The 25640-nt window shown below is 26.8% G+C and overlaps 1 protein-coding gene across 1 annotated transcript; it reads right to left on the bottom strand.

The window, feature by feature from the left end:
* Window positions 1-543: 543 nt before the first annotated feature.
* LOC107436656 (protein GPR107) lies at window positions 544-25607 on the bottom strand. Its single transcript, XM_043039912.3, has 16 exons — window positions 25191-25607; window positions 22865-22972; window positions 20474-20524; window positions 19088-19185; window positions 17505-17686; window positions 16730-16965; window positions 14310-14411; window positions 13606-13739; window positions 12921-12996; window positions 11391-11464; window positions 9976-10093; window positions 9762-9892; window positions 8786-8879; window positions 7848-7895; window positions 4257-4411; window positions 544-3163 (listed from the first exon to the last, which is right to left on the bottom strand). Exons 1-16 carry the CDS (start codon window positions 25278-25280, stop codon window positions 3049-3051), a joined length of 1812 nt encoding a protein of 603 aa, XP_042895846.1. The 5' UTR covers window positions 25281-25607; the 3' UTR covers window positions 544-3048.
* Between the last annotated feature and the right edge of the window lie 33 nt (window positions 25608-25640).

Genomic DNA, 25640 nt, shown 5'->3' with positions numbered 1-25640 from the left:
GTAACTTGTGATTCATTTTATATTTATTTCATATGTTTATATTTATTTTTATTTATTTCATTTTATATGTTTTTTTTCTTAACATATAAAGTGCACAAAAAAAAAAAAAATCCAGAATAATTGGATCTTCATGTTCTAGGACTCAATCTTAAAGGTTCGAAGGGACGAGGATTTTTTCAAGATATGGCGAAATAAGCAAAAATTAACATTAGGGGTCAAAACTTTGGGGTGATTTCCTGATCAAACTATTGGGACCATATTTCCCAGATTACTGCTAACCCCTATATTTTGGCGGTCAGAAATTTGGACCCACTGAAGAAAAGCTAGGTTTATTTAGAGAAAGTAAGTTTTTTTTTTCTGCATCTGATTTCATAACTTAAAATACCATCTGCACTTATTATTATTTAGCTTATTTGAGGTCACCAGCTCAAGCCATTAAGATTGAGACATAGAAACATGCAGATCTGATCATTAAATCTAAAGTTATTTAGGGTGGTCCTTTTATTTTGGAGCACTGTACAAAAAAAATGAAAGATAACACAATTTTTTAAATGATTTTACACAATTTATTCACTAGTTCAACTTGTACATCAGTAAACACACAATTTATTTAATACGAAAAGAAAAAAAAATTCCATAAATTTAATCAATATTTAGTTGAGCTAACTTCTTTTAGGAACAAAAGTTTTCAAGCTTCATAGCAAATGCATTTTAAAAATATTTAAGACAGCAGATAAGTATAAAACTTACACAATGAGTCATTTTATCACAATGCAATATAATAATTTCAGCTCTTTTTTTTTCTAATATCTTTCCATCAATTATACTCATTTTTTTCAAAACAGTAACATTCCTATTCTTTCACTTACTTTTTAAATAGAATGAGGGTACATAAACAAAAGTATACAATTTTCAATTTTTTCTTACAATAAAAGTCATACAAAGTAAAGAGAAAATTTTTTTCTGACTATCAAAGCAATGGTAATATATTAACCCTCCAAACGTTAGCCATTGAACAAAATTGTACAGAAACTTCCCGGGGAAAGTCAAGACTTAATTAAGAGGGTTATAGGCATTATTAGAGAAGTAATTTCAATAATGATTTCTTTAATAATGCTAGAATGAATAATTTCATTCGAACTCATCACAGTCATAAAGGCATTAAAAATGATATAAAGGGTGTGCTATAATAACTACACTTATTATATACAGGGTGATATGAAAATCCTGGAAAAGGCCTGGCGGGTAAGTAGAGCACAACATAAGGATTAAGAATGACATAGAAACTCTAAACAAGAAATGTCATAGCATTATTAACTGTTTGTACGTTGTGTCTTTGAACAGGTAATTTTATTTATCTAAATTTTATTGTTTTCAAATAATTATTGTCAAAAATTGAATTCAAATTGGTTCAGTAGTGACTGTTTTTTTGTAATTTAATGATTTGAATACTAACTAGACAAGCTCCCCAAATCATTAAATTACGATAAAACGGCTATTTTTGAGTCTTCAGATAATAATTAATAGAAGACATAAAATTAACATGAAATTGGGATAATTTAGCTACTTCTTCAAAGGCACAAAAAAAGTTAATAATAGGGAAGATCCCTTAGCGGTGTACAATATTTCAAGTCATGGGTTCCTATGCTACTCCTAATCCTTATGGTATGCTCTACCTCCCTTCCGAGGTCCCATGGTTTTGGAATCACCTTGCATATGAAAATGAAGTAAAAACTATGCACATTAAGTGTCCCAAATTAATATTTAAGCAAGAGAAATTTTTTTCCATCAATTAGTATTGAGGTTTAGAAGAATAAAGGTAGTATTAAAATTATTAATAACCAATTAATTTTTTAGAGGAATTGAAATGCATTATTCCTATTTTCAAGCTTTCCCCTAAAACTAATTTTAATCCCTCTTTTGCTATTATTAAGTTCAATAGTTTATTAAATATTTATTTGTGACTAAAATGTGCATAAATTTGAATTTTTTTTACAAGTACTCAAAAAAGATATATCAAAGCCAGTCATAATGGAACACCCTGTATATTCAATGATACGGGTATCACTATACAAATCAGAATATTCAAAATAAATAGTTATCTTCTAGACGAATGAAATGTTTTAAAGTTCCTAACCTATACAGGAAACAACCTTGTGATGCCCTGCTCAGCTCATTGAAGAAACCTTAACTAGTATAAAAAAATTTAACATAAATATTGCAGAATGTAGAGGTGCTAATTTGATGTGTCAAAAGATTTACTTAGGCTAAAATGTGATTTGAGCAAAAATAATTTAGAGATGTAAAATATATATACAATAAAGAAAAATAAAAACCAGTTTTAATATTTTAAAGAAAGCGTCTAAAGTAGATCTTTAAATGCGTTATAAATCCAAAATACTATACATATAATTTGCAAATATTACTGATAACTTATTGTATTTTTTAAGGTAATTTAAGATTAAAACTGATAGTATTGTGCCTTCCTTAAAAGCCAATTCTTATAAAAAAAGAAATAGAAAGTTGCAGGATCCTATTTTACACATTTTATATTTGTAATAACAAAATAGTAGAATCCTGATTATACGACGCTTGATTATATGACACTTTGGTTATCTGACGACCCTACTGAATTTATTATTATTTAGGTGAAGAAAAAAAACTTTATTATAGCTACATCTTATTCTGATTAATTTTACTCATAATTTAGTTTTTATATACTTTAAAAACATATATAAGAAGTCCTCCCTGGCCTGATAATGTGTATAATTGAGGTTCTATTGCATTATTATAAAAATAACAAGAAAATTGTATTTCACTCGTAAAGAAGATAAGTCACAGCACAGTTATTATAAAAGGAATAAAACCTGCCAGAGGTTTGTAAATACATACTTTTATATACAAAGCATCATATATTACAATGAAACAGTCAGTCTGTTTTTAATTTCACTGAAGAAGAAAAAGATGAAAACTAAGTTCTAAATAGCACAATATTTTTATATTCAGAAGAGATCTCTAAGGAACAGGAATTTAGTTTACCTTCTGCTCTCAATCATATTCATGGCTACTTTCACGTTTTGTGGCTGTATTCTCTTCAAATGTTCCTAATTCGCGAGATCGAACTGTTTTGGAGACATTTTCAGTTAGTCCAGTTTGTGTAATCCTAAAATAAATAAAAGTTACTTTTAAGAAAAATTATATATATTTTTTTTTTGTCAAAAGAAGAAAAAAAACAAGTTACATAAGATTTATGATTAGTTTTACTAATAGCAAAACCAGTATGAAAAAAAGAAAAACTAGTTATACTAGTTTTTGAATTTATCCATCAATAATAACTATTAATAATAAAACAAACTATCATGCATTAAAGCTGAGTAATCAGAAGTATATATATATACACTCATACAGTTGGACCTCTATTTAACGAAGTTGCTAAATCCCGATAATATATATATGGTTCCGATAATAAGTTCGTTATATGGAAAATTCACCATTATTTATTATGAATTATCATCGTTTAAAATACTTAAACAACACAAAACAAATTTTAAATTCATAAACACTAGACATAATTAAAATAGAAATTGATACACCTTTATCTTGTAAACTAGTATTTACGATTTATTTTATAAATCTTAACCATAAAAAATATCTGCATGGAGAGCAAGAATAAAGCAAAATATTATCCAGTGTTACACTATCATGCTACATACATTTTCAACTAAAAAAACCTAAATTTATGTATAAAATTCTAATTATAGCTGCATTTATTATAAAAGTAATTTTAAACATACAGTGCCACATGCGTTCTGAAGTTTAATAACTGATAAAATCTGTTAATTTTGTCTGAGTTTTTCGTTTGAAATGCAAACAAAAAGGGAAAGGGATTTTCCTGTTTCTCTAAAAGATAACTGGCTTCAAAATCAATTCAAGATCTCATTTCCCCAGATAGAATGTGTTAATAAGTTTGAAATGCACTGAAATATTTTGGAAAATAGGGAAAGTGGATCTCAAAGAAAAGTTTGTTAAATAGAAAATTCACTTTGTTATTTGGATGTCATTTTTTGGAGAAATTTCTAAAATGTTCTTGGTTTCTCAGAAAAAAAATCACAAAATAGAGAAATTCGCAAAAAGGAAGATCGTTAAATAGAAGCCTGACTGTATGTGTGTGTATATATATATATATAGATAAAGAACAATTTACAGAGCTTATAGAAAAGTAAATCTTTAAAAATTAAAACAATAAGGGAACTTACACTTCATCCATGTCTATTTCATCATCTTGAGATAATCGAAAGTAAGGATTAGTGGTGGTAGGTTGAAAATTAACTCCAGTGACTACAAAAAAGGTGAAGGTAGCTGCTTCACGGAATACTTCATCCATCCATTCAAATTGGAAGGGAACAGTTATCTATTAAATGCATTATTATTTTATATTATAGTTGTTAATAACACAGAAGCATGCAATGATACATTCATTTGATTTTATTCTGAAATCATATGAAATTTTTAATCAGACACCCTATAGAGTACTAATTAATCATCCCACAAATTTTCACAAAAATATTGAAAATACAGATAAGGTGAAAAAATGGCAGCAAAGAAGGGGAGAAATTAAATTTGATATGACTTAAATGTTATTGAGTTTAATTATACAAATAAGAATTTATAAACCAAAGTTAGCTTACTTTTTTTTATTCCTCTACTCATGCTTATTTTTATTTAAAAAAGTTTAGTCTTATTGCTGTGCATTAGACAAATTAATAAAACTGTAACTACAACATGAAAGCAAAAAGAAAAGAAGGCATAATTTTTAAGTTACGCGTTTAAGCGAATACATTTGCACACAATAATTCTTTGTTAAAAACAATGTTCTGCATTACGTGTCACTTCATCAATACTCATTTGTGCTTAATACCGCCTTGGTAATAATACTTGGTTGACAATACTGAACACTTCTTAATTATACTTAAAAGTCTTGATACAGATATAATATTGCGTAATTTTTTCTTTCAACAAATTAATAATAGCTACATTCATATGTTTTCACTAATATGTTTTCTTTTTTTTTTTTACATACCCTGCAAGGTATTTAAAAATTGAGATTTTTCAAACCCTGCTAAAAACATAAATATCTGATGAAAATAATGTCCAGTTCGTGCATTTTGGTTGAACAGATAAACCATATGAAAAATTGCACATGTTTAATTATTTTCTACTAAAAATGTGTTATTTTATAGTCATGACTGGAAGCAAAATAAGGAATTCAGCATGCATTCCCAGAATAACTTTAAATAACAGGTGATTCTCTGCAAGTAGGTTAAAATGATGTAAATAAAAGATATTTTAACTTTTTCTATAGAAAAATGAATAGGTTATTTTTTTCAATACATAGTTTGAAGATATATTTATTACGTTATATCTTAAAGTTTGAAGTATTATTTGAAATAAATATTTATATGAATACATAAAACACTATTTCTTTCAGAAATGTCTATACTTTTCCTGTTCAAATTTTATCTGTCAAAATCAACACTTGAAAGATTGTTTTTATGTATTAAATTAATTTTTTGGTCTTTAAATGAGTTTATTTTTAGCAAGATAGCTTGAAATCCATAATTCCTATCATTTCTTCACTCATAGTAATTCAGATCGAGGACTATACCATTTCAGTAAAAACAGTGCACAAGTTCTAAGAATATGTTCTGATAAAACAGAAAAACAAATTTCAGTGATTTGGAGAAGTTCCTAAGTGTGTGAAAATAAACTGACTAAGCAAATTGGATAAGTTAATCTAAGAAGATATATTGTTATTTTAATTCTACTTATGCGTATATTTCTAAAAAAAGCAAATAATGAGAATGCTTTCTTTTCTCATCTCCTCACTAAGAGAGATTGGTCCTAAGGTTTTTAAAGTCAAGTTTATTTTTGTTTTGCTCTGTTATTTTATTACAGCAGTTAAGCACTGACATATTCCTTAATATATTAATTTAAATTATGCTTATAACTAAAAATATTATTCCTACACTATGTTATCAGTGCCTTACTTTAATAAAGATTTATAATTTTTGCATTTCTTTTAATATTGTTGTAGTAGTTAATTTACGTCGCACTAGAGCTGCACGATGGGCTATTGGCGACGGTCTGGGAAACACCCCTGAGGATGATCCGAAGACATGCCATCACAAATTTGATCTTCGGCAGAGGGGATGGCACCTCCGCTTCGGTAGCCCGGCGACTTGCACGTGAAGTCGAGCCCTTTACGGTAGAACAGTTTAACGATGGCCAATACTGCACACCCTCGGTCCTTACTCAGACTGATCCAAGTGGTCAACCACCCGCACACTGACCGTAGCCAGAGATGCTTGACTTCGGTGATCTGCTGGGAACCGCGTCTTAACAATCAGTCCACTGCGGGACTTCTTTTAATATTAAGCACGACTGCAATATTCTTCTTTATTACTATATCTTATTACAAAAAAAATTTTTACAAATTTTCACACATTTTGTTTTGTTATTCTCAGAAAATAGCCTATTTGTCGAAATTAACCCAAACACAGATGATAACAAATTATCATTTACATTGCAAGTATAATTTATGCATATTTGACCTAGACAAGGTGTAGTATATTTGGCATAAAAATTAAATGTTTCAAAACAAAAGGCTGAGGATGGAAGTTTAGAAATTTGGAACATTGTTTCTTCAAAAGAAGATAAGTATTAAAATACCTTTTTAATTGTTACATATAATGTATTGTATTTTAAATAAAAAGCACTTAGGAGAGTATCCTGTCTGATTAGTTTTATGATTTTTAAATTGATTTAGGTTTTGCCATGCATGCTTCGGAAACTGATTGAATGTCCTTTTTTGTCAAAGGGAATTTTACACTTATGATTAATGAAGTTATTTTTCTTTAACAATGTATATTTCTGATAATTCTATATGTTTGGTTTAGTGGTTGGCAAAAAAGTTCAACCCTTAACATGGAACGTGAGCAGGCCATTTTGTAGCTGCTGAGTGTGTTTGGGAGATCTGAGACTAAGTTATCGAGCATTTGTTATTAGAGGGCAAAACCCTGCAGAGGAATCCTGCAGTGATCCCCAATCATTATACAGATAGTAATCCAAGATTTTCCTCAGTTGATAGTGAATTTCCACAAGAATTTCAGTTTTTGAGTGATATTTTCAAATTCTCTAAAAATGTAGTTTTTGGCCTATTTTTAGGGAACAAAATAATGTGCTGCATTATCTTATTTTCCTAAATTAGTTATCAAAAATAATTAATAATTTATAAGCACTGTTATAACAGTTATAATCATAGCAGCCAACAAGGATAAGAAAAACTACAATAGATTTTATGAAATAATATAAATTTCATGATAACTGTTACAAAATATACTGGGCATTTTAGGGATTTTTATAGTCATCAATAAAAGAACTGCAATATTTTTCAGTTACGATTTCACATTAAATGATTTTGAAAAGTTATGTATTATTTTTATTCATAATTTTGAATAGTAATAGGCATTTAATTCTTCAAAGATGGTTAACTGAATTTTATAAATGAGGCTTGCTTTATTATGTATTAGTGACACTTATTTAAACATTCAAGAAAGCAATAATCTGCACAAAAATTCTATTTCATTAGGGAGTTTTTAAGGAAACTTACTAAATTTTAGGGAATTTTCTAAAATGTACCAAAAACCAGGAGAATTTTTATTAAATCAGTAGATCAGGAGAAACTGGCAAAATCCAGTAGCGAATGGATCTTAATAATAAAAAAATTTTAAATGTTATCTTAATTAAATGTGAGACATAGAGATTAAAGAGAAATAAAAATGTGTTACCTTTAAGAGATATACAATAATTCTTGTAAAGTAAATGTAACAAACAATCTGGAAAAAAAGATAGATTATTAATGCCTGCATTATCCAACAATTGTTATAATTAATATTATCATCATATATTTTTTAAATTTCTATATGAAAGAAAAGCAAACACAATAAGTCAAAATTTAGTTGAAAATTATTATATTTTAAAAATTATGTGTATTCACTATTTGTAAGGTCTGAAGACTAAAAAACAACATGCAGGTTTAATATATTCTCTTATTATAACTTTAAATTTTAACATCTATGTATCTCATTACAGTTTTAAAAGTATTTTTTTCTTTTATAATGAAATTTTACTGCAAAATCGAAACACAGAAACTATGAAGTTTCTTTCATAAGATTTCATGAGCTAAATTTTAGATTGAATTTTAAACTAAAAATTATGTCAATTCATATTAGTCTTAAATAACGAGAAAGGATTTACTGAGAAATTAGAAAAAGGATACATATGGTAAAACATGGTTTTTAGAAAAAAGGCAATGCCTCTAAAATTTTTAGTATTTTCCAAAAAATCATTGATTTAAAAGTTTTCCACAAGAATTATTCAGATTAAATTTTAAGTGATAAAAGAATCGGATATTACTTTGGTTTCAGTGACATAAAAAATCATTTATTATTGATGTGAATGGTATTTGTGCACACCTATGTAGAAATAAATGCATTAAAAAACTATAAATTTTTCTTCAATAATGGAATCTATTAAAAATGCTAAGCCTCCTCAATAAATGAACAGTTCTATGTTTCAGATATTTTTACAGCTTCTGAAGTAGCAACAACTTATTCTAACTTAAAGATAATGTTATTAAACTTATTTCAATAGTTGTAATAAACATAATATATGATTTAAATGAATCTCAGTTCTGAAAATTCTAGAACAGGCAATCATTACATACCATTACGTAGAAATGTCGGAAAAGCTTCAATTTTTCCAAATTTATTGCAGCTTTTCCATCTGTATGAGAAGCTTCTTGAAGATGCCTGATAGACCTGAAAAAATAATATAACAATCTATTAATTCTAAATAACTATAATAAATTAATAGAAATAAAATTTCTTTCTGTAATATAAAAATTTACAACTGACTAACTTTGTCTTCTTGTTTGAAAGGTTAAACATGTTGATTTTATAATACACATAGATATAAATTATAACTGGAAGCAACATTTTGTGCTAGAACTAGAAATATTTAAAAATTCCCAGATAATTTATCAATATAATCACATCATTTATCTTACTTGTGATTAAGAATGGAAGTTTATTTTAACAGAAATCTCAATCTTTAAAATAAATTGTTTGTTGTCTAGTGAATATTGTTGCAAAACTGAACATATGATTACTAAAAGAAAACTAGAACAAAGAAATCATTATAGAAAGAATATTTTGGGGTACTAATTCTATTATTAACAAAAGTTAAGAAAATTAGCTGCCAAAACCAATAGGGGAAAAAATTCCGGTAGATTTTTCAAAATAATATAAATTTCATGATAACTGTTTTGCATAATGTATAATGAATATTTTACGTATTGGGAATTTTAGGGATTTTCAAATATGAAAGAAAAGCTTCAAACTGATTACTATAAATGAGGATCACTTCATTATGTAATAACTCTACAACAATAGGGATTTTCCTTTTTAGTGAATTTCCTAAAATGTGCAAAATCAGGAGAAATTTTATTATACCAGTAGAAACCGGCAAAATCAAATAGTTTACTGGTGAATCCAGTAGAGTTGGCAGCTATCAGAATGCAATGAATTTATAAAAGAAATAATAGATGTTAGCTTTATTTACTATTATATCATATTCTATACTTTCTTTATATACTAATTATGGTGCAAAATAGTTAAATAAAAGGCAAGTAAATGCTATACCAAACAACAGGGAATAATATAGCTCCACAGCATATTAAGTCCACGAGGATGAAAATTTCTCTCCAAGTGTAATGTTGAGATTGGCCTTCTTCACTTTCTTCCATTATAATTTTGGCCACATTTGCAAGAACCTATAATATTAGATCTGACTGCATCACAAACCAAAAAACTTTAATATTGGAAATAAATTTATAAAGTGATTAAAAGAGATTACCTGAAGAGGTATAACAATCATAAATATTTTCTTGTCTTTGTCACTTAGAATGTGTTTGATAAATGCCCATCCTGTACCAATTAGAACAATTGTTATAAACAATAGGGCTCCCTTAAGTCTGAAAAAAAGTAACAATTATAAAAAGTAGAAAAATACATAAATGATAATATTTATGTGCCTTAATTTTATGTGTTTGATAAATGCCCATCCTGTACCAATTAGAACAATTGTTATAAACAATAGAGCTCCTTAAGCCAGAGAAAAAAGTAACAATTATAAAAAGTTGTGAACTAATACATAATTGGTAACATATTTGTGCATCAACTCCATGTGTAGATTTGTTTCTTTTCTCACATTATAGCTATATAGAAGTAAAAATTTTAAAAAATGTTGTAGGGCTGTTTGCTCCAAAAATTTTCAGAAGTTGCTGTAGAGTATTATAGAAAAAAACATAATTGAATTTATTGAGAAAAAGTTAAAATTAAGAGAGGTTATTTTATCCTTTCTTATACTTGATTAATTTTTTTAATTGACTTTCTTATTTGGTTGTTCCTTTGTTATAAGTATTAACTTTGTTGACCAACAATTTTACACAGAAACTATGTCATATCACCAACTAATATTTCACAATTAAATTAAATATTTATTTCATACCCAAACTTTGTTGACCGATGACAAATGAACTTGTAATGGGTCAACAACCTTTGGCATGAAAAGATGGGTTAACTTGTCAGTGATCAACAACCTGTTAAAATAATGAAAATTAATTTAAGTTAACAAATTTGCTTCCATAATTTAAGTTCAAATATAAAATAGACTAAATTTAAGTATTAACTTCATTCATTTCAAGTTCTAAAAACATTCTAAAATAGGAAAATTCTAGTAAAATATTTAAGGGGAAATAGTTGCATTATTGGATTTCTAAATCGCCTGAACATGAATCGTAAAACAAAACTTTTTAATCACGTAAATACAAAAATCAATATTTGATTAACAAAAATCATGTGAATAAGAATCCCGGATATAAGTAGATTCCATCGCAGCTCCAGGTTTGGGGAAAATCCACTAAACCAAAAGAATAAAATTGGGGGAAGAATTACATGCATATAAACACCACATTAACAGAATTTAGCAAAAGTTTTACATTTTTGTTGAATTATAAGTTTGTGACTCATGAAAGTCCAAAAACCAATACTGTTCAGATACAATGCAATACTCATGTTTTATATGGAAAAATCATATGCACTGCTTCAAGTTTTTAGAGCCTGAAGAATAATATGGAAACCCCTGAATTCTGGAGTAAACCTGCTATACAATCCCCCCTGATTAAGTTAAATAACTAATTGAATAACTGATACTTTTACTAACAATATCATAGATTTTACAATACAACATTGCAATGAAATTCCACTTACAAATGAGTTATATAATACAACACAGCCCAAGCTTCCATTGGAGTTCCATCTTTAGCAATAATGTTATAGTTAATCTAAAAGAGATTCCAAAATAAATAAATAAAAAGCATAAATGTTTTGTTAACATTTTATACATGCTTACTTACATCAAAATGCTAACAAAAGAATCTTTAAATAAAAAATTGTTCAGGCTGATGTATCTAAATATTACAATTTAAAAAAAAAAGCGTATAAAATTATTTGTTCGGTCATCAGTTCAATGTTTTATGTGCAAAATGTTATATTCCATACATATATTAAATTACAATAGTAATGAACTAAATAATAAAAAGGAAAATTCAGATTATCAATATTAATTAAGTGTTTCTGTAGTACTTTATTACATTTCCCCATAATGGGTTGAAGAAAAATTTTGTTCTCGACACATTTTAGAAGTCTGTAGAAAAATTATTAATTAAAAAAAATAATCAAATTATCATTAAATTTCATATAACTTTTAGTATCAGATGGCATAAGATCCATGTACAAATGTTGTACAGAGCACAAAATAAAAAATATATCTACTTGAAAAACTTTCATTCTAATAATCGGATTTTAGCGTCAACAACGATTATCTGCAATAGATTTTTAAGTCACTACGATGACTATAAAAGATGATGCAAGTTTTCAAGCTTTTCATCAGAAAGTGATGAGCGAAATTCGGAGCAAATCCATTTAACTTTAGTGCATAGGATACCTAATATAGCATCTGCCATATTTTTTAACTATTTTTTTTTTTTATACAGTTCATTTTCTAGTAGCCAAACTGACACCCACAATAAATGATTCTAAAAAAAAAATATATGTATTTATGTTTTGATGATCGGTAGAAATACAATGCAAAGTTATTGCCAGATTTCCATTGGTAAATAACGAAGTGCATTATCGGAGGAAAAAACGATTCACTGACTAAACGACTAACAGCAGCAGTCTCACTACATCTTGTTTGGTCAGCATATCAGAAGAACTGCAATAGCGCCATCTGTTGAGGAATAAGAGAAGTATTTTTGCTATCAATAGATATTTAATGGCTGAAGAAAATTTGCTTTTAAATTTCTTCAAAAAATATGGAGAAATTCACGAATATATAGATAAACGAATGACAGTCATAAAATACGGGAGTCTTCGTTAAAAAGCAGGAGACTTGGCAGGTATGCGAGTATATTCTTGTTTCAGTTTTCATCAGCTCAATATTTTAACAACAATAAAAAAATTAGATGGAATTCATATGCTTTGTCATATTTGTTATTACATTTTCTTATTCCTTTTTATCACTATACACAACAGCAAACAAATAAATTTTCAAGTATACATAAAATTTTTTTGGGAGAATTGTTAGATTATGCACAGAAAAATTAAAAAGTTGTTTGGCATTAAATACACATGATTAAGTTAAAACAATAAAGACATAGAGATAGGTCATTAATTAGAAATTAGAAAATATGATTATAGTATAAAAATATGCACTCAGTTAACACAAAAGCAACTTACTCCGTGAAATAATAGAGAGAGCGACTTCAAAAAGACTAGTAGTCCCATCAAGTAATGGATCTTGAAAGCTTCTTCTCTAAAATAAAAAAGTAAGTAAATAATTTTGTCTTGCTATTTTTCTTATTATTTGCTAAGGTGGTAATAATTTTAAAGAAAAATACAAAATGTATACAAATTTATTAAATATAAATTTAAATACATTAAAAATTGATAAATAAAAATTATTATTTTCTTTAGAAGGGATTAAAATCAAAAGACTTTCATTAAAAAATATAAGGTTTTGGAACATTATTTTCTGTAAACTCACAGCAAAATAAGTAAAACTTTAAGATAATATTCAGATATACATATTTAACTTTGAACTAAATTAAAATCAATACAAATAAATTATAAAATGCGTACAAAGAGCTTTTAGGTACTAAGATAATAAATTTTTTTTTATTGCTTAAAAGAAGACATATTAGGTGGGGGGGGGGGAATGATTTTCACGAGGACAATAAAATGCTACTGTGCGTGCAGTTATTTTAGTAGAAATTCTGGAAAATTTTAAAGAACCCATTTTGAAATAATACTGAGAATTATTCTGATGTAAAGATTAGCAGCTTTGAAATAAAAGTGTGGCTTATTACACCAGGTCCTTAATACGAATATGCAAATAGCAACATACACAAGGCGTTAAACATACTTTTTCTTCCTTATGACTGCAATCCACACAAAACCAGATACCAAGAAGATGAAAGACATCATAAAGTATAGATTAGGTAAAGGTATTTCTCCAGCAGATAGATAGTTTTTTCCATTATGTTCAATTATACCAATCTAAAATAAAGCAATATTTTTTTTCATATAAGATTGCTAAAGAAAACTTTTAGGATTACATGCAATAGAAGAAAAAAAATACACAGCTTCCTAGAAAAAGAATTATGTAAGGTCATATGCACATACAAAGCTTCCTTTATTGCTTGAGGCCAGAACATATAAATTATTTCTTATAATTATTTCTTATAAAAATACAATTAAGAATATATAGTTTTTTCCATTATGTTCAATTATACCAATCTAAAATAAAGCAATATTTTTTTTTTTTTTTTACATAAGATTGCTGAAGGAAACTTTTAGGATTACGTGCAATAAGAAAAAAAATTACATAGCTTCCTAGAAAAAGAATTATGTAAGGTTATATGGACATACAAAGTTTTCTTTTATTGTTTGAGGCCAGAACATATAAATAAATTATTTCTAATAAAAATACAATTATAGAAAAAGATTAAGAGGTAAAAATGAACAACAAAAAAGTTATGGAAAGTTTAATAGCTTATGGAATTTACAATGTAAGAGTAGATTTTATATGATATAATTTATGAATGGAGAGAATACAAACTATCGAACCGAAAGATTAGCTGCCATAGGAAATTCTTCATTCTCAGCACAATTGTGAAAATATACACTGTAGAGGCCAACTGCTTGTTCATTTTTCATGTGGATGATAAACTGAAATACAATAAATCACATATATAATTCTTTATACCTTAAAAACAAGGCAGTAAAATAAAAATAAACAAAAAATCATTCATATCTAGTCCATAACTATACTTCAACAATTTAATTTTAAACCCTAAGCTCAGTTCTGAGTAAAACTCCTTCACTTTTTGCTGCTTAGAAAAACCAAGATTATCTCCCCTTTATGCAACTAAATGAAGAAACTGCTAAGTTAAAAAAAATTTTAGTAAAAATTTGGAGAATTAGAATGGCAATTAAAAGGTTAAGCTACTACTACAAATCATATACATTATGAAATTTCCAGCATTAGTACTGTTTATAAGATGAAAAAAATTAAACTGGTAGTTTTGCTCAAGATCTTGTGATCATATTTAAATAAAATTAAATTAAAAAAAAAAAAAAAAAAAAATAGGGTGACCTGGGGTAATTCCTGATCAAAAAATGCAAACATCTATTTTGTGAAAAAACTATTCAAGATAGAATTTTAATATTTACTGGCAGTTTGAGGCTATATAAGATGAGTCTTATGCCACCTTCTTTTGTTTGAAAATCTAATTAGAATTTAAAAGATTTTAAATTTTTAGTGATCAGGAATTACTCCTGGTCTTGATCATTTCAGGGGTAATTCCTGATCACTTCTGGGGTAATTACTGATCACTTCTGGGGTAATTACTGATCACCAGTTTTTATTGTAAAGGGGCTGTTTAAAAATAATTATATAATGGTAATTAACAAATAAGACATCAAGATCAAACGAATAAACCAAAAAGATATGTTTAAGCAGCTAATAAAACGATTTATTTAAAAGCAAAAAGAAAGATTAATGCTTTAAATTTTCCAAAAATCTTTGCATCGTGCCATACATTTTAGGCAATCAGCCAACTCATTCTCATGTTCTGCTGAAATATAAGAGAGTTCCCACATCGTTACTTTTGCTGGATTTTTTAACTTCATTAAGGGAAAGTGTAAAGTTAAGTAAGGTATATCAACAGCTCTGCTAGCAGTTCTCGCACTGAAATTTTCATTTTCAATCATTAAAAGAAATTCACTAATTTTGCTTTCTAGAAGCTTAGTATCCTTTTTAGGCTTATAATTTCTCACCATATTTATACTAGGCTAATTTATAAACTTAAAAATTATTCTAACAATTATACTAGGCTAATTTATAAACTTAAAAATTATTCTAACAATGTACACACATAAAATTAAGATAGAAGCAAGGTAAGACAAACCAGAAATGGTGCAAATCAGAATACAGTCTTGTATACAGTTAAAAACAAATTTTGTGATAACAGTTAAAATATATTTTATAGTTGTTCCACTTAATAAATATGATCATTATTTAGCCCAGAAACAGAGTGATCGTGAATTACCCCGGGTCACCCGACTAAATAGAAAAAAAAAGAAGTCTGCACAATTCTAAGGGATATGCACAAAAATAAAAAATCTTCGTATAAATCAGAATTATCCTAAAAACTAGATTTAAATATCTGGAGAAATTTTTTTTGGTGGGACTCTTAAATGTGAAATTCCCCTTTTTAAGAGACACAAATGTTGCAGACATAAAATATTAAATTAAACATAGTATAAAATTTAAAAGAATAAATTTTGAGTGTTTTTTTTTATTTAAAAATGAATTTTGAAAAAAAAAAAAAAAAAAAACAAGATTCACCCTAATACTATAAATAAATCTAGAATCTTGAGTTATTTTACTTGGAACACCACCAAAAAAGAATATTTTAAGTACCTCACAAAGTCTAGCCTTGGCTATAATTTTTCTCCCCCATAGTGACATATTATTTTTCTAAAATCTTCCCTTAATTCCAAAATCATTCATTTCAAGAAATCTTAAAATTTTATTAAAACTCAGGAGCTATGTACTTTCATCAGGAGATTAAAAACTAACACGAAGTCCTTTAAAAATAAAGGAAAAGTAACCAGGTGCTCCAAAGATGACTAGAGATGAGAAAAATCAATTAAAGAAAAACAGAAGGAAATAGAAATGTACAATTTGAATAGCTTTTCTTAGATAAAAGGGTAAAATTTACAATCAAGTTTGAAAATTAGTTATAAAGTTTTTCAACAGACTGCTGCTGAGAAGAAGACAAACTTTGCACATAATTTTGAAATTTAGAGGGGGGAAAAAAACTTGTTTAACATAACACTAAACTGTGCATTTCTATCTCCATTTTCCTTTCTTGTTTTGATTGTTCAAAGCACCGCTCAGTTTTGGTAGAACCCTGTAAAAATAGACACATGGTATCACTACCAAGCTGATAACTTTATACAATTTCAAAAAGTTCTTTTACCTCCAGATCTGTTATAGTTCTTCTATGTCCATCAATACTACTTTTAAATGGTATTTTGAAAGAATTACAGGTTTTTGAATTTAAAACATCAGCAGTTAGAACATCTTTTTTAGTGTTGACTTCTACTGGTTGCTGAACGGTATCTCGATTTACAGGTACATCGGTAACAGTTTCTTCTTTGGTACTTGACTTATCTTCAATTAATTTTACCTTTGGTTTTTCATTTACCTCTTGCACTGAAAGAAGTAAGAAATACACATTTTAGTGATTATGATAATTTAAAATTGCAAAAACTATTTTAATTCCAAAATAAAGATAATTTAAATGCATAGCAGTAATCATACAAGTTGAAATTACTTCGAAACAAAATAAATAGGCATGTCATTTACAAACTATTTTCATGAGCAAGTCCTGCAAATCTCTAATTTAATTATTATTAATAAATTAATAGCTTAATAATAATTTAAGAGACACGAGATTTTAAGTTTTTTAGTTATTATAATTCAGAAAAAAAAATTTCCAATGTCTCTGATTCAACATTAATAGACATTTTTAGCATGATCTTGTGACTTTGCTTTATAAAATAACAATTAAAAACAACAAATAAATAATGTCAAAATTTATTTTTGAAACCTAAAATGAGATTCATAGATTCAAACACTTATTTTAGGTTTTAAATGTATAACATTGGTCAAACATATATGTAACAAAAAAAATTAATGATAAAATGTGTAAAAATAATTATTCATAAATAATAATAGTATTCAATGTTTACCTTTAGCATTATCTAATTTAGGGTTTTCATCAACAGAACGTTTTTGCTTTATCATATTTTGAACTTCACTTATTTGGCCCCTAGGAACACGTTTTGGGAACTTATCTGGGAAAGTAATATTCTCTCCTTCACCAGATTTAATATCAAGAAAAGGCAAAAGGCTGCTACAGTTCACCAACAATCTATAAAAATAAATTAAATATATCTGAGAGGAAACAAAAATATGCACATAAAATGTTTCAAATTATTTAGAAATAAAGATACATGGTATATATTTCATTATTATTTAACATTTTATTCTTTTTGCCTAAAATCTGGTTAGAATGAATTATTAAGTACTTAGCAAGCTAAATGACTTTATTTATTTATATAATAAATGGTTAACTAATAAGAAATTAAATTGATTGATGCAAAAATTTAGAATTAACAAATATAATATTTTGAATTGATACATTAATAAATCAAGCTTTGAAATGAATTCAGAAGTTCCATAAAAAGAAGTTTCAAAAAAAGAAAAAAAAATAGCAAGATTTTTCACAGTTGAAAAACAAGTTTTAAATTTTTTATCGAAAATTTAACTCTTTTTTTTTTTGTAACACAGAATTTTCTTTTTTTTTTTCTGGTTTAATTAATATTTCTCTCTCTACGCTTACGTAGTTTGAAACAATCTTAAGAATTATAAGAAACATGTGATGATGCAGTTCACCTCAAAATCTTTTCGTATATTTCTTCTTAACTGGTATCTAGAAAATTGCTTTAGCAATAAAGCAAAAACATCTTGTATCTTAAGATAGTGTTTAATCATTTCGGTAAAAATGCTACCATAAAACTTTCTAGAAGAAAACTAATCAACGAGAAACAAACGTGACACCCACTTTTATTTTAGTTTGAAACAATTCTATATTTACATCTTTTAATCATTTAATTACGTATACATTCATATATTTTGTAGTAATTAAACTCACAAGTAATGTTACATTTAACATTAAGTATATAAATTAGTAAAATATCTATTTCTTATGATAATAGTAACACATTTTGGAATACACAGTTAATTTATAAAACACAACTTTCAAAAAAATGGCAAAATAAAACAATGCTAAAAAAAATTTTCAAAATCACTGTCTATCTTTTTATAAATACAAGCCATCTCCAAATGAGGAAAGATTACAAATAAAAATAAATAAAAAATCTGTAATTAAATGATGCAGAAAAACATTCAATAAGTTTCAATAATTTTTAAATTAAAATATAAAAGCTAACTCCAAAATTAAAATAAAAAATAGCCAGAAGTTATACGATTATTTTCATTATATTAATACCAGAAATTAGAAACTATTGGAAGTTACTACCACTAATAATTAATTGACTCATTAATATAACCATGACATATTTATGTTAATAAGAAGACAAATAATACGAATAAAAAAATACATGTCCTACAATAAGAATAAAAAAATATTTACTACATTGTAATAATTAATAATTGTTTCAATAATTCAGAATACATCACTCAATCTAAAATAAATTTATAAAAAATATCAAGATAACAAATGCAGCATGATTAAAAATAAGATACATACTCATTATTTTTCAAATCTAAAAGAAAAGATACAATCTGGATATTTCCATCAGTTGTTAGTGCATCATCAGCCAGAAAACATCTGTTTTGCTGATTCTCCTAAAAATATCAGATTAAGAATCATTCAAAGATTCAAGGATACTTTTATGTTGCAGTAAACTAATGTAGAATACTCTATCAGAACAAAACAAATGTAGATAATAGAGGCTGATTATTGTTTTAGTATAGCAAATATCACCATCAGGACAGGCATACAGAATGAAATTAATATATTAGCTTCTTAATTATAATACTTCTTACAGTATCAAAGCAATCATCTATCCCTGCAAACTATATTATGTTCTTGTTATTCTACTTAATCTGAAGAGTTGTTTTTTTATAAAAATAATAAGAAAAAAAAAAAAGAAGACAGAAATATAGAGATATCAGCAATTAAAAATAAAATTAAGGCATCTTGCCTTTTTTTTTTGGCAATTTTTTATGTTCTAACAGGAAGTTAAAAAAAATTATTTGAAAATGTGATTTTCAGTAATAAGATCTCACAATGAAAATAAATTTTAAAAAAAACGGAAGATTTCACACATAGTTAAAGCTCCAAGTTACAGTTGCCAATTCTAAAGGACACCTTATTTTACACTTTAACCAAAATCACTATTTGATTTACTCAATTTCATCATAAATTTGCTTCATTCTTTGATCATTTCTTCAGCAGTTATGGATTTTCATTCTCTTCTTAAATACCGGTATTTACAATGCTTAATTATGGCATGTGAATTTCAACCAGATGTTTAAGTAGGTAATTTCTTTCTTACGAGGCACTATCCTTGCAAAGATTTTACTGTAATTCACATTTCTTATCAATCAGTTTTTCAGCAGTAATTGCTTCGTACATTTTTAAATCCCAATGTTTTAGTAGTACAGTAACATTATAACAATTGCATTGAATTGTCACACTCAATTACGACAATTTCATCAAAAATTCTAATGGTTTTGTGCATTTTTTTCCAAGCAATAATTGTTACGAGTCTTTAAAGTTGATTTTTTTCAAAGCGACGTTACTAAGAAATACTAATTTCTGTATTGCACCTCCAATTTAATATAGATTTAACTAATCTTTCCCTGTTACGATTTGGAAAAAAAGTCCAGACTTTAGAGACTTTTCAAGGTTATACTGTATTTCCACAAAAACACATTTATTTCTTCTAAAGATCTTCATAATTTTAAAATTATGTCCTTTCCTCTCTCTTTTTTCCAGAAATTCTTTGTTTGATTGTAAATATTTATTATTTTTTCTAATTTTAATTAATTATCATAGGTTGTGTAAACTATATGATCACAAGGACATTTTGATTTTTATTAAATTTTAATTACTCAAAATGTAACTTACCATATAAGGAGTAATGCTGTCGCTAACTGTTTTCGTAATAGTCAGTCCAAGCTAGGAAAAAATATATATTTGCAAAAATTAGAAAACAAATAAAACGAGCGTTTTTTTTTTCAGTCACTCCTATTTTTTGCTTAATATTAAATACACTTGATCTATAATGTTTCATAAACTAAATGATTTTTTTTTTTGTGTGATTCCATTTCTTCCATTTTTTTCTCTTTGAGACTCCAAACACTATTCCATTGATATATTTTTCTTCAGTTGTAATAATAGAATATCAGAAAATACTATTTTCGTAGATATTGAGTGAGCTCATGATGAGATTATATCTTTTCTAATTTCAAAATTGAAAAAAAAAAAAAATCTTCCATTTTATATTTTTATTTTGTTGTTGTTGTTATCTTTGTATATAAGAAATATATCTTTATATATAAGAAAAAAAATACAAAAAAATAAAGAAAGAAATAATAAGGAAAATAAATTTTTTAAGAAAAAGAAAAACTTTAAAAAATAACTAGAATTTTTTTTTCAAAATTTACAACAAAAAAAATTTTAAAATTAGAGAACAAAATAATGATAGGATACAATTTTGTTGTCAGCTCACATGATTAGATCCACAAATTGGAGTGGTTTCTAAGATTGTATTGATAAGGCCAAAGCCAAATAATATCAATAAAATACTGAGAGAAGCACCAAAAAAAAAAAAAAAAAAAAGGAAAGAAAAACATATCAAGCAGTAAAAACAAGAATCTAACAAAATATAAATAAAACACAAAAAGTAACATCGAAAGCAAATAGAGAGATCAGACGTCCACTTACTATGCTGTAAAAATGATTTGAAAATATTTTCGTAACTAGTTTGTCAGATTGCAAAATAGGAAATTAAAGCGTAATTAGAAGATAATCAGATATTCTTTATGGCAAGTTTTTATTTAACTACTGAACTGCATTTGATTTGTCTGTTACCCAAACTGGATTTGCGCAAGGAAATTATATATTATGCTGAATAATTCTAAGTTTATAATTAATAAAAATATAAGGATATATATACATATAGAGGGTGCACAAAATAATGGAAGCACTTCCATGCTTAACGAATTATATTATAACTTCAGAAGTGTTTAGATCATGTGATTTCTCATACATTGAAGTTTAAAGCCTTTAGAGGTTTGAGGGACATGAAATATTTTATAACTTCAAAAGGGTTTAGATTATGTGATTTCTCATATATATCAATGAAGTTTAAAGCCTTTAGAGGTTGTGGGACCGCCAATAAATTACAAACAGAAAATTATGATTTTTGCCAAAAAATGTAGCAATAGAGATTTTTTTGCTTAATTTTGCCATTGGTGTGTAACTTGTGACAGTTATTTTGGTTATTATATGCAATACTTATACAAAATTTCATAAGCCTAGCTTAAATATGTATGGAATTATGGACATTGTCTATAAAAAAACTATTTTTTTTTTGTCTTATGTTTTTTTGCTATAACTTTAAAAATTGTCTATAAAAAACTATTTTTTTTTTTGTCTTAAGTTTTTTTGCTATAATTTTAAAAATATTCAATAAAATTAAACAAAAGTTTCAGAGCAATTTAAAATAAATTACAAAATTTTTGCTTTAAAAATTTAAAAAAAAAAATTCTTAATCTTATAGTGAATTGTATTTAACAACTAATAAAAATACTCAACAAATTTAAGAAGTTTGAAATAATTTTCAAAGTAGTTTTTGCACTTTTCAAAAGCAAACTCAAAATGATAAGGAGTTTTCTACAAACACTATTTTGTATCATTAGACAGAAATTAATAACAAATGATATCTCACAACAAATGTAAATGTTTCTCCAGCGGGGCGGGGTTAAGCTTTGATCTTACAATAAATGTTCATACACCAAAATGTGATTTAATAAGGAAAGAAAACAGGAGAAAAAAAGATTTAAGGGAGATTTATTTTAAAGATTATTATGATCCCGACAATGCCAGGATCATTTTTAATAAAACTAGTTAAATAGTAGTAATAGTAACAGGTTTAAACTTTGGACTGCTCCCTATATTTTGGGGGTCAGAAATCCGAATCTGTAGAAAAAAAGGTATGTTTATTCAAAGAAATTATGTTTTAGTGTCTAATTTCGTAACTTAAAATATCGTCTGCACTAATTAATTAGAATATTTAAGGTCACCCCCTCAAATCATTAAGATTGAGTCTTAGAACATGAAGATTCAATCATTAGATTAAAAGTTATTAAGGGTGGTCTGTTTCTTATTTTGCGCACTGTACACAATATATGTACTAAAATATGCACATTAAAATTTACTCTAAAGTACAAAAGAAATTTAAAATTAATAAAACGGACACATTTCTTATTGTAACCAAATGATATAAAATCTTACTTTTGGATTATAGCCTGTAAGAAACTGTAAATAATTTAATTGGACAACCAGTTTTCCTCCACTTAAGTAACCAAAAGTGGACATTCTAAAGTAACTTCTAACATCATTCTATAATAAAAACAAAATTTAAATTAAATTAAATATTCAACTTAAAAAAAAATACTGAATACATTGGTTAAAAAAACACTAGGAAATTTCCCTATAAGATTGGACATTCCTTTTTCATCAACAGTTGTAGTAAAATTGTAGTTCAAAACTGTTAGATATAAGGATGCTTGAATTAACACATAGTGATATCACATTCTGACCAAAAATTATGTGAAAATTACAAAAGTTTGTGTATATTATGCATATCTGCTGATTACAATAAAAAACTTGAGCAAACTTTACTTTTAAATAATTGACTCATGAAATATGGCAATTTAACTCAATTTTATTGAAAAGAGCATTTTTGGCAGCATGTTTGTATATTAAATTACTACATTAACCTACAATATTTACATGGCGTATCAGGACTAAGAGTGCCCCCACAACTAATGGCAGAGATTAATAAAATTGTTTCAACATTAATATAATAACTTTTATATTTTGTGACCATTTGTAGTATTTAGGCACAAATAATAAAAATTTTAAGACCTAGCTTTGCTTAAGAAACTTCCTATTATATACTAAGTACTAAGAATACCTGTAATCAATGAGTTTGAAAACAAGCATTCTTCTTAAGAAGTCTACTCTAGATCAATCTACTATATGTAAATATGAACTATAATTTTTGTACTTATCCATTGTAAGGAGCTTCTACATATAATAGATATTACTTGCATAAATGGAACAGTTTTTTTATGTGATGTAATCAGAATGAATGATATTATTCTCAGAACTGATAGTTAAATTTTATTTATTTGGTAAATTCAACTTTTATATTTTGTTTGAATAAATAAAAATTTTAATTTGACATGCTTTATTACAACTTTTAATAAAAAGACCTAAAATCACCATGAGTGCTATAGTTCCTAGTAACTGAATAATTATAAATTGATTTAATAAAAATTATGTGAAAAAATTCAAATTTTCTCAGTTTTAATCTTAATGTTAATTATAATAATTAATATTTTTATTATTGTTTTTATATCACATAATTTGCGTGAATAAACTAGAAAGCTTCATTTAAAAAATTTTATGCGAAGTAATCTTAAGTGCCATGAAGTAATAAGTTCAAATAAAAGAAAGCACTGTGGAAGAATTAGCTCAGTTCATGGACTCATTCAACAATAAAGTAAGGAGATATTTCTATAATAATATTCGGCCAGACCAGCTACATTTCTTAATATATTATTGTCAAGTTAAGGAAGGTTTTCCTTTCGTGATGTGTATCAAGAATAATTGTCAAATTTCGGCAACTTCCAGGTGGCGGTCCACAAATAACTGGGGAAAAAAATCATCACAGAAGCAGATCAACTCAAAGGCTCCATAACTAATAGCCACTCCCAGGCAACTTTGAACATGCTTTTGTTTATAAAAACTTGCAAGTTTAAAATTCATTTGGTACCTTAGCGATTGTAATTAGCTCAACAAATCATAACATGCAAATATCCCCTCCAGTACTTGATATCCATTAATAGTATGGCTTCCTAGATATGGCCAAAAATTTAACCCATCTTGTTTAAATCAATCTAAGGTTTTTTTAGTTTCCCTGACTGATTTTATGGGGAGATTTCCATATGGTGATCAGTGGCAGAATAGTCGAAAAGTCTTGGCAACTTCTGGGCAGCGGCCAGCGAGAAACTAAGAAAAACATCACAGAAAGGGACCAACTAGAAAGGTGTAACTCGCAGCTCCCCTCCAGGTAAACATCTATATGTTTTGTTTTTTTTAAAAATTGGCAAGTTTAAAATCTTTCAGGCACTTAGGGCAATTGTTGTGAGCGCGGCAGGTCATGATAAGAAATGTTATCATACTTTAGTGTAAAAACTTTTTTAAACAATACAAAATGTTTTGAATTAATGAATTTAGTCTGGTTGACACAGAGAAATAAAAAACTTTTATATACCAGTCTACAGAAAATAAATCAGTTTAAGGTAATGATTCTCATTGTGTGGTAAAGGCACGGGGGTATATGCAGCATATCAGTTTTATATTTCCACTCTTTTTGAGAATTTTTTTCGATGAATAATGAATATGATGCAAAATAACACGGAACAATGTTTAAGTCAAAATTTTTAAGATTTATAATAATCATACAGTTTAAACATTTAAAATTGAAAGACAAAACATCATTTAAGAAGATTATAATACATGAATGCTGTTTGTTCAGAATACCACTTACATTTAAAACTAAAAGGTGAATACGAGATGACACATAAGACACTTTAAAAAGTATTGTTAAAAGAACTGTGATTTTTATAGATAAATTCATGTCGATTTATCATAAAATTAATGTCTAAGTATCTCAGATTAAATGTGAAACTAACACAACTTGAAAATAAATCGCAGGAAGCAATCTTTCTGTCAACAAAGCATTGCAAAGTAGTCAACATCAACAAAATTCTGTAGCTAAAATAATTACTATAAGTTGAGGTATTTTCATCCTGTGTTTTTTAAAAATCTTTCTTTCTTCATCTATGATATCGATTATAAATTAATTTTTAAAGGAGAATATCGATAATTAAAATTAATCATATCGTAACCCTTGCATTACGAAATGGGAGTGATTTCTTTCCATCTGTTTGTTGATTGGTCAGGAAATATCATATGTTCCCGCCTTCTTCTTTTGGAA

The sequence above is a fragment of the Parasteatoda tepidariorum genome, chromosome 4 (assembly GCF_982258835.1).
Source record: "Parasteatoda tepidariorum strain Cologne lab strain chromosome 4, Ptep-v5.0, whole genome shotgun sequence".
NCBI classification, from domain to species: domain Eukaryota; kingdom Metazoa; phylum Arthropoda; class Arachnida; order Araneae; family Theridiidae; genus Parasteatoda; species Parasteatoda tepidariorum.
Note: the sequence above shows the minus strand (reverse complement) of the source record. Positions and strands in the feature narration are given on the sequence as shown.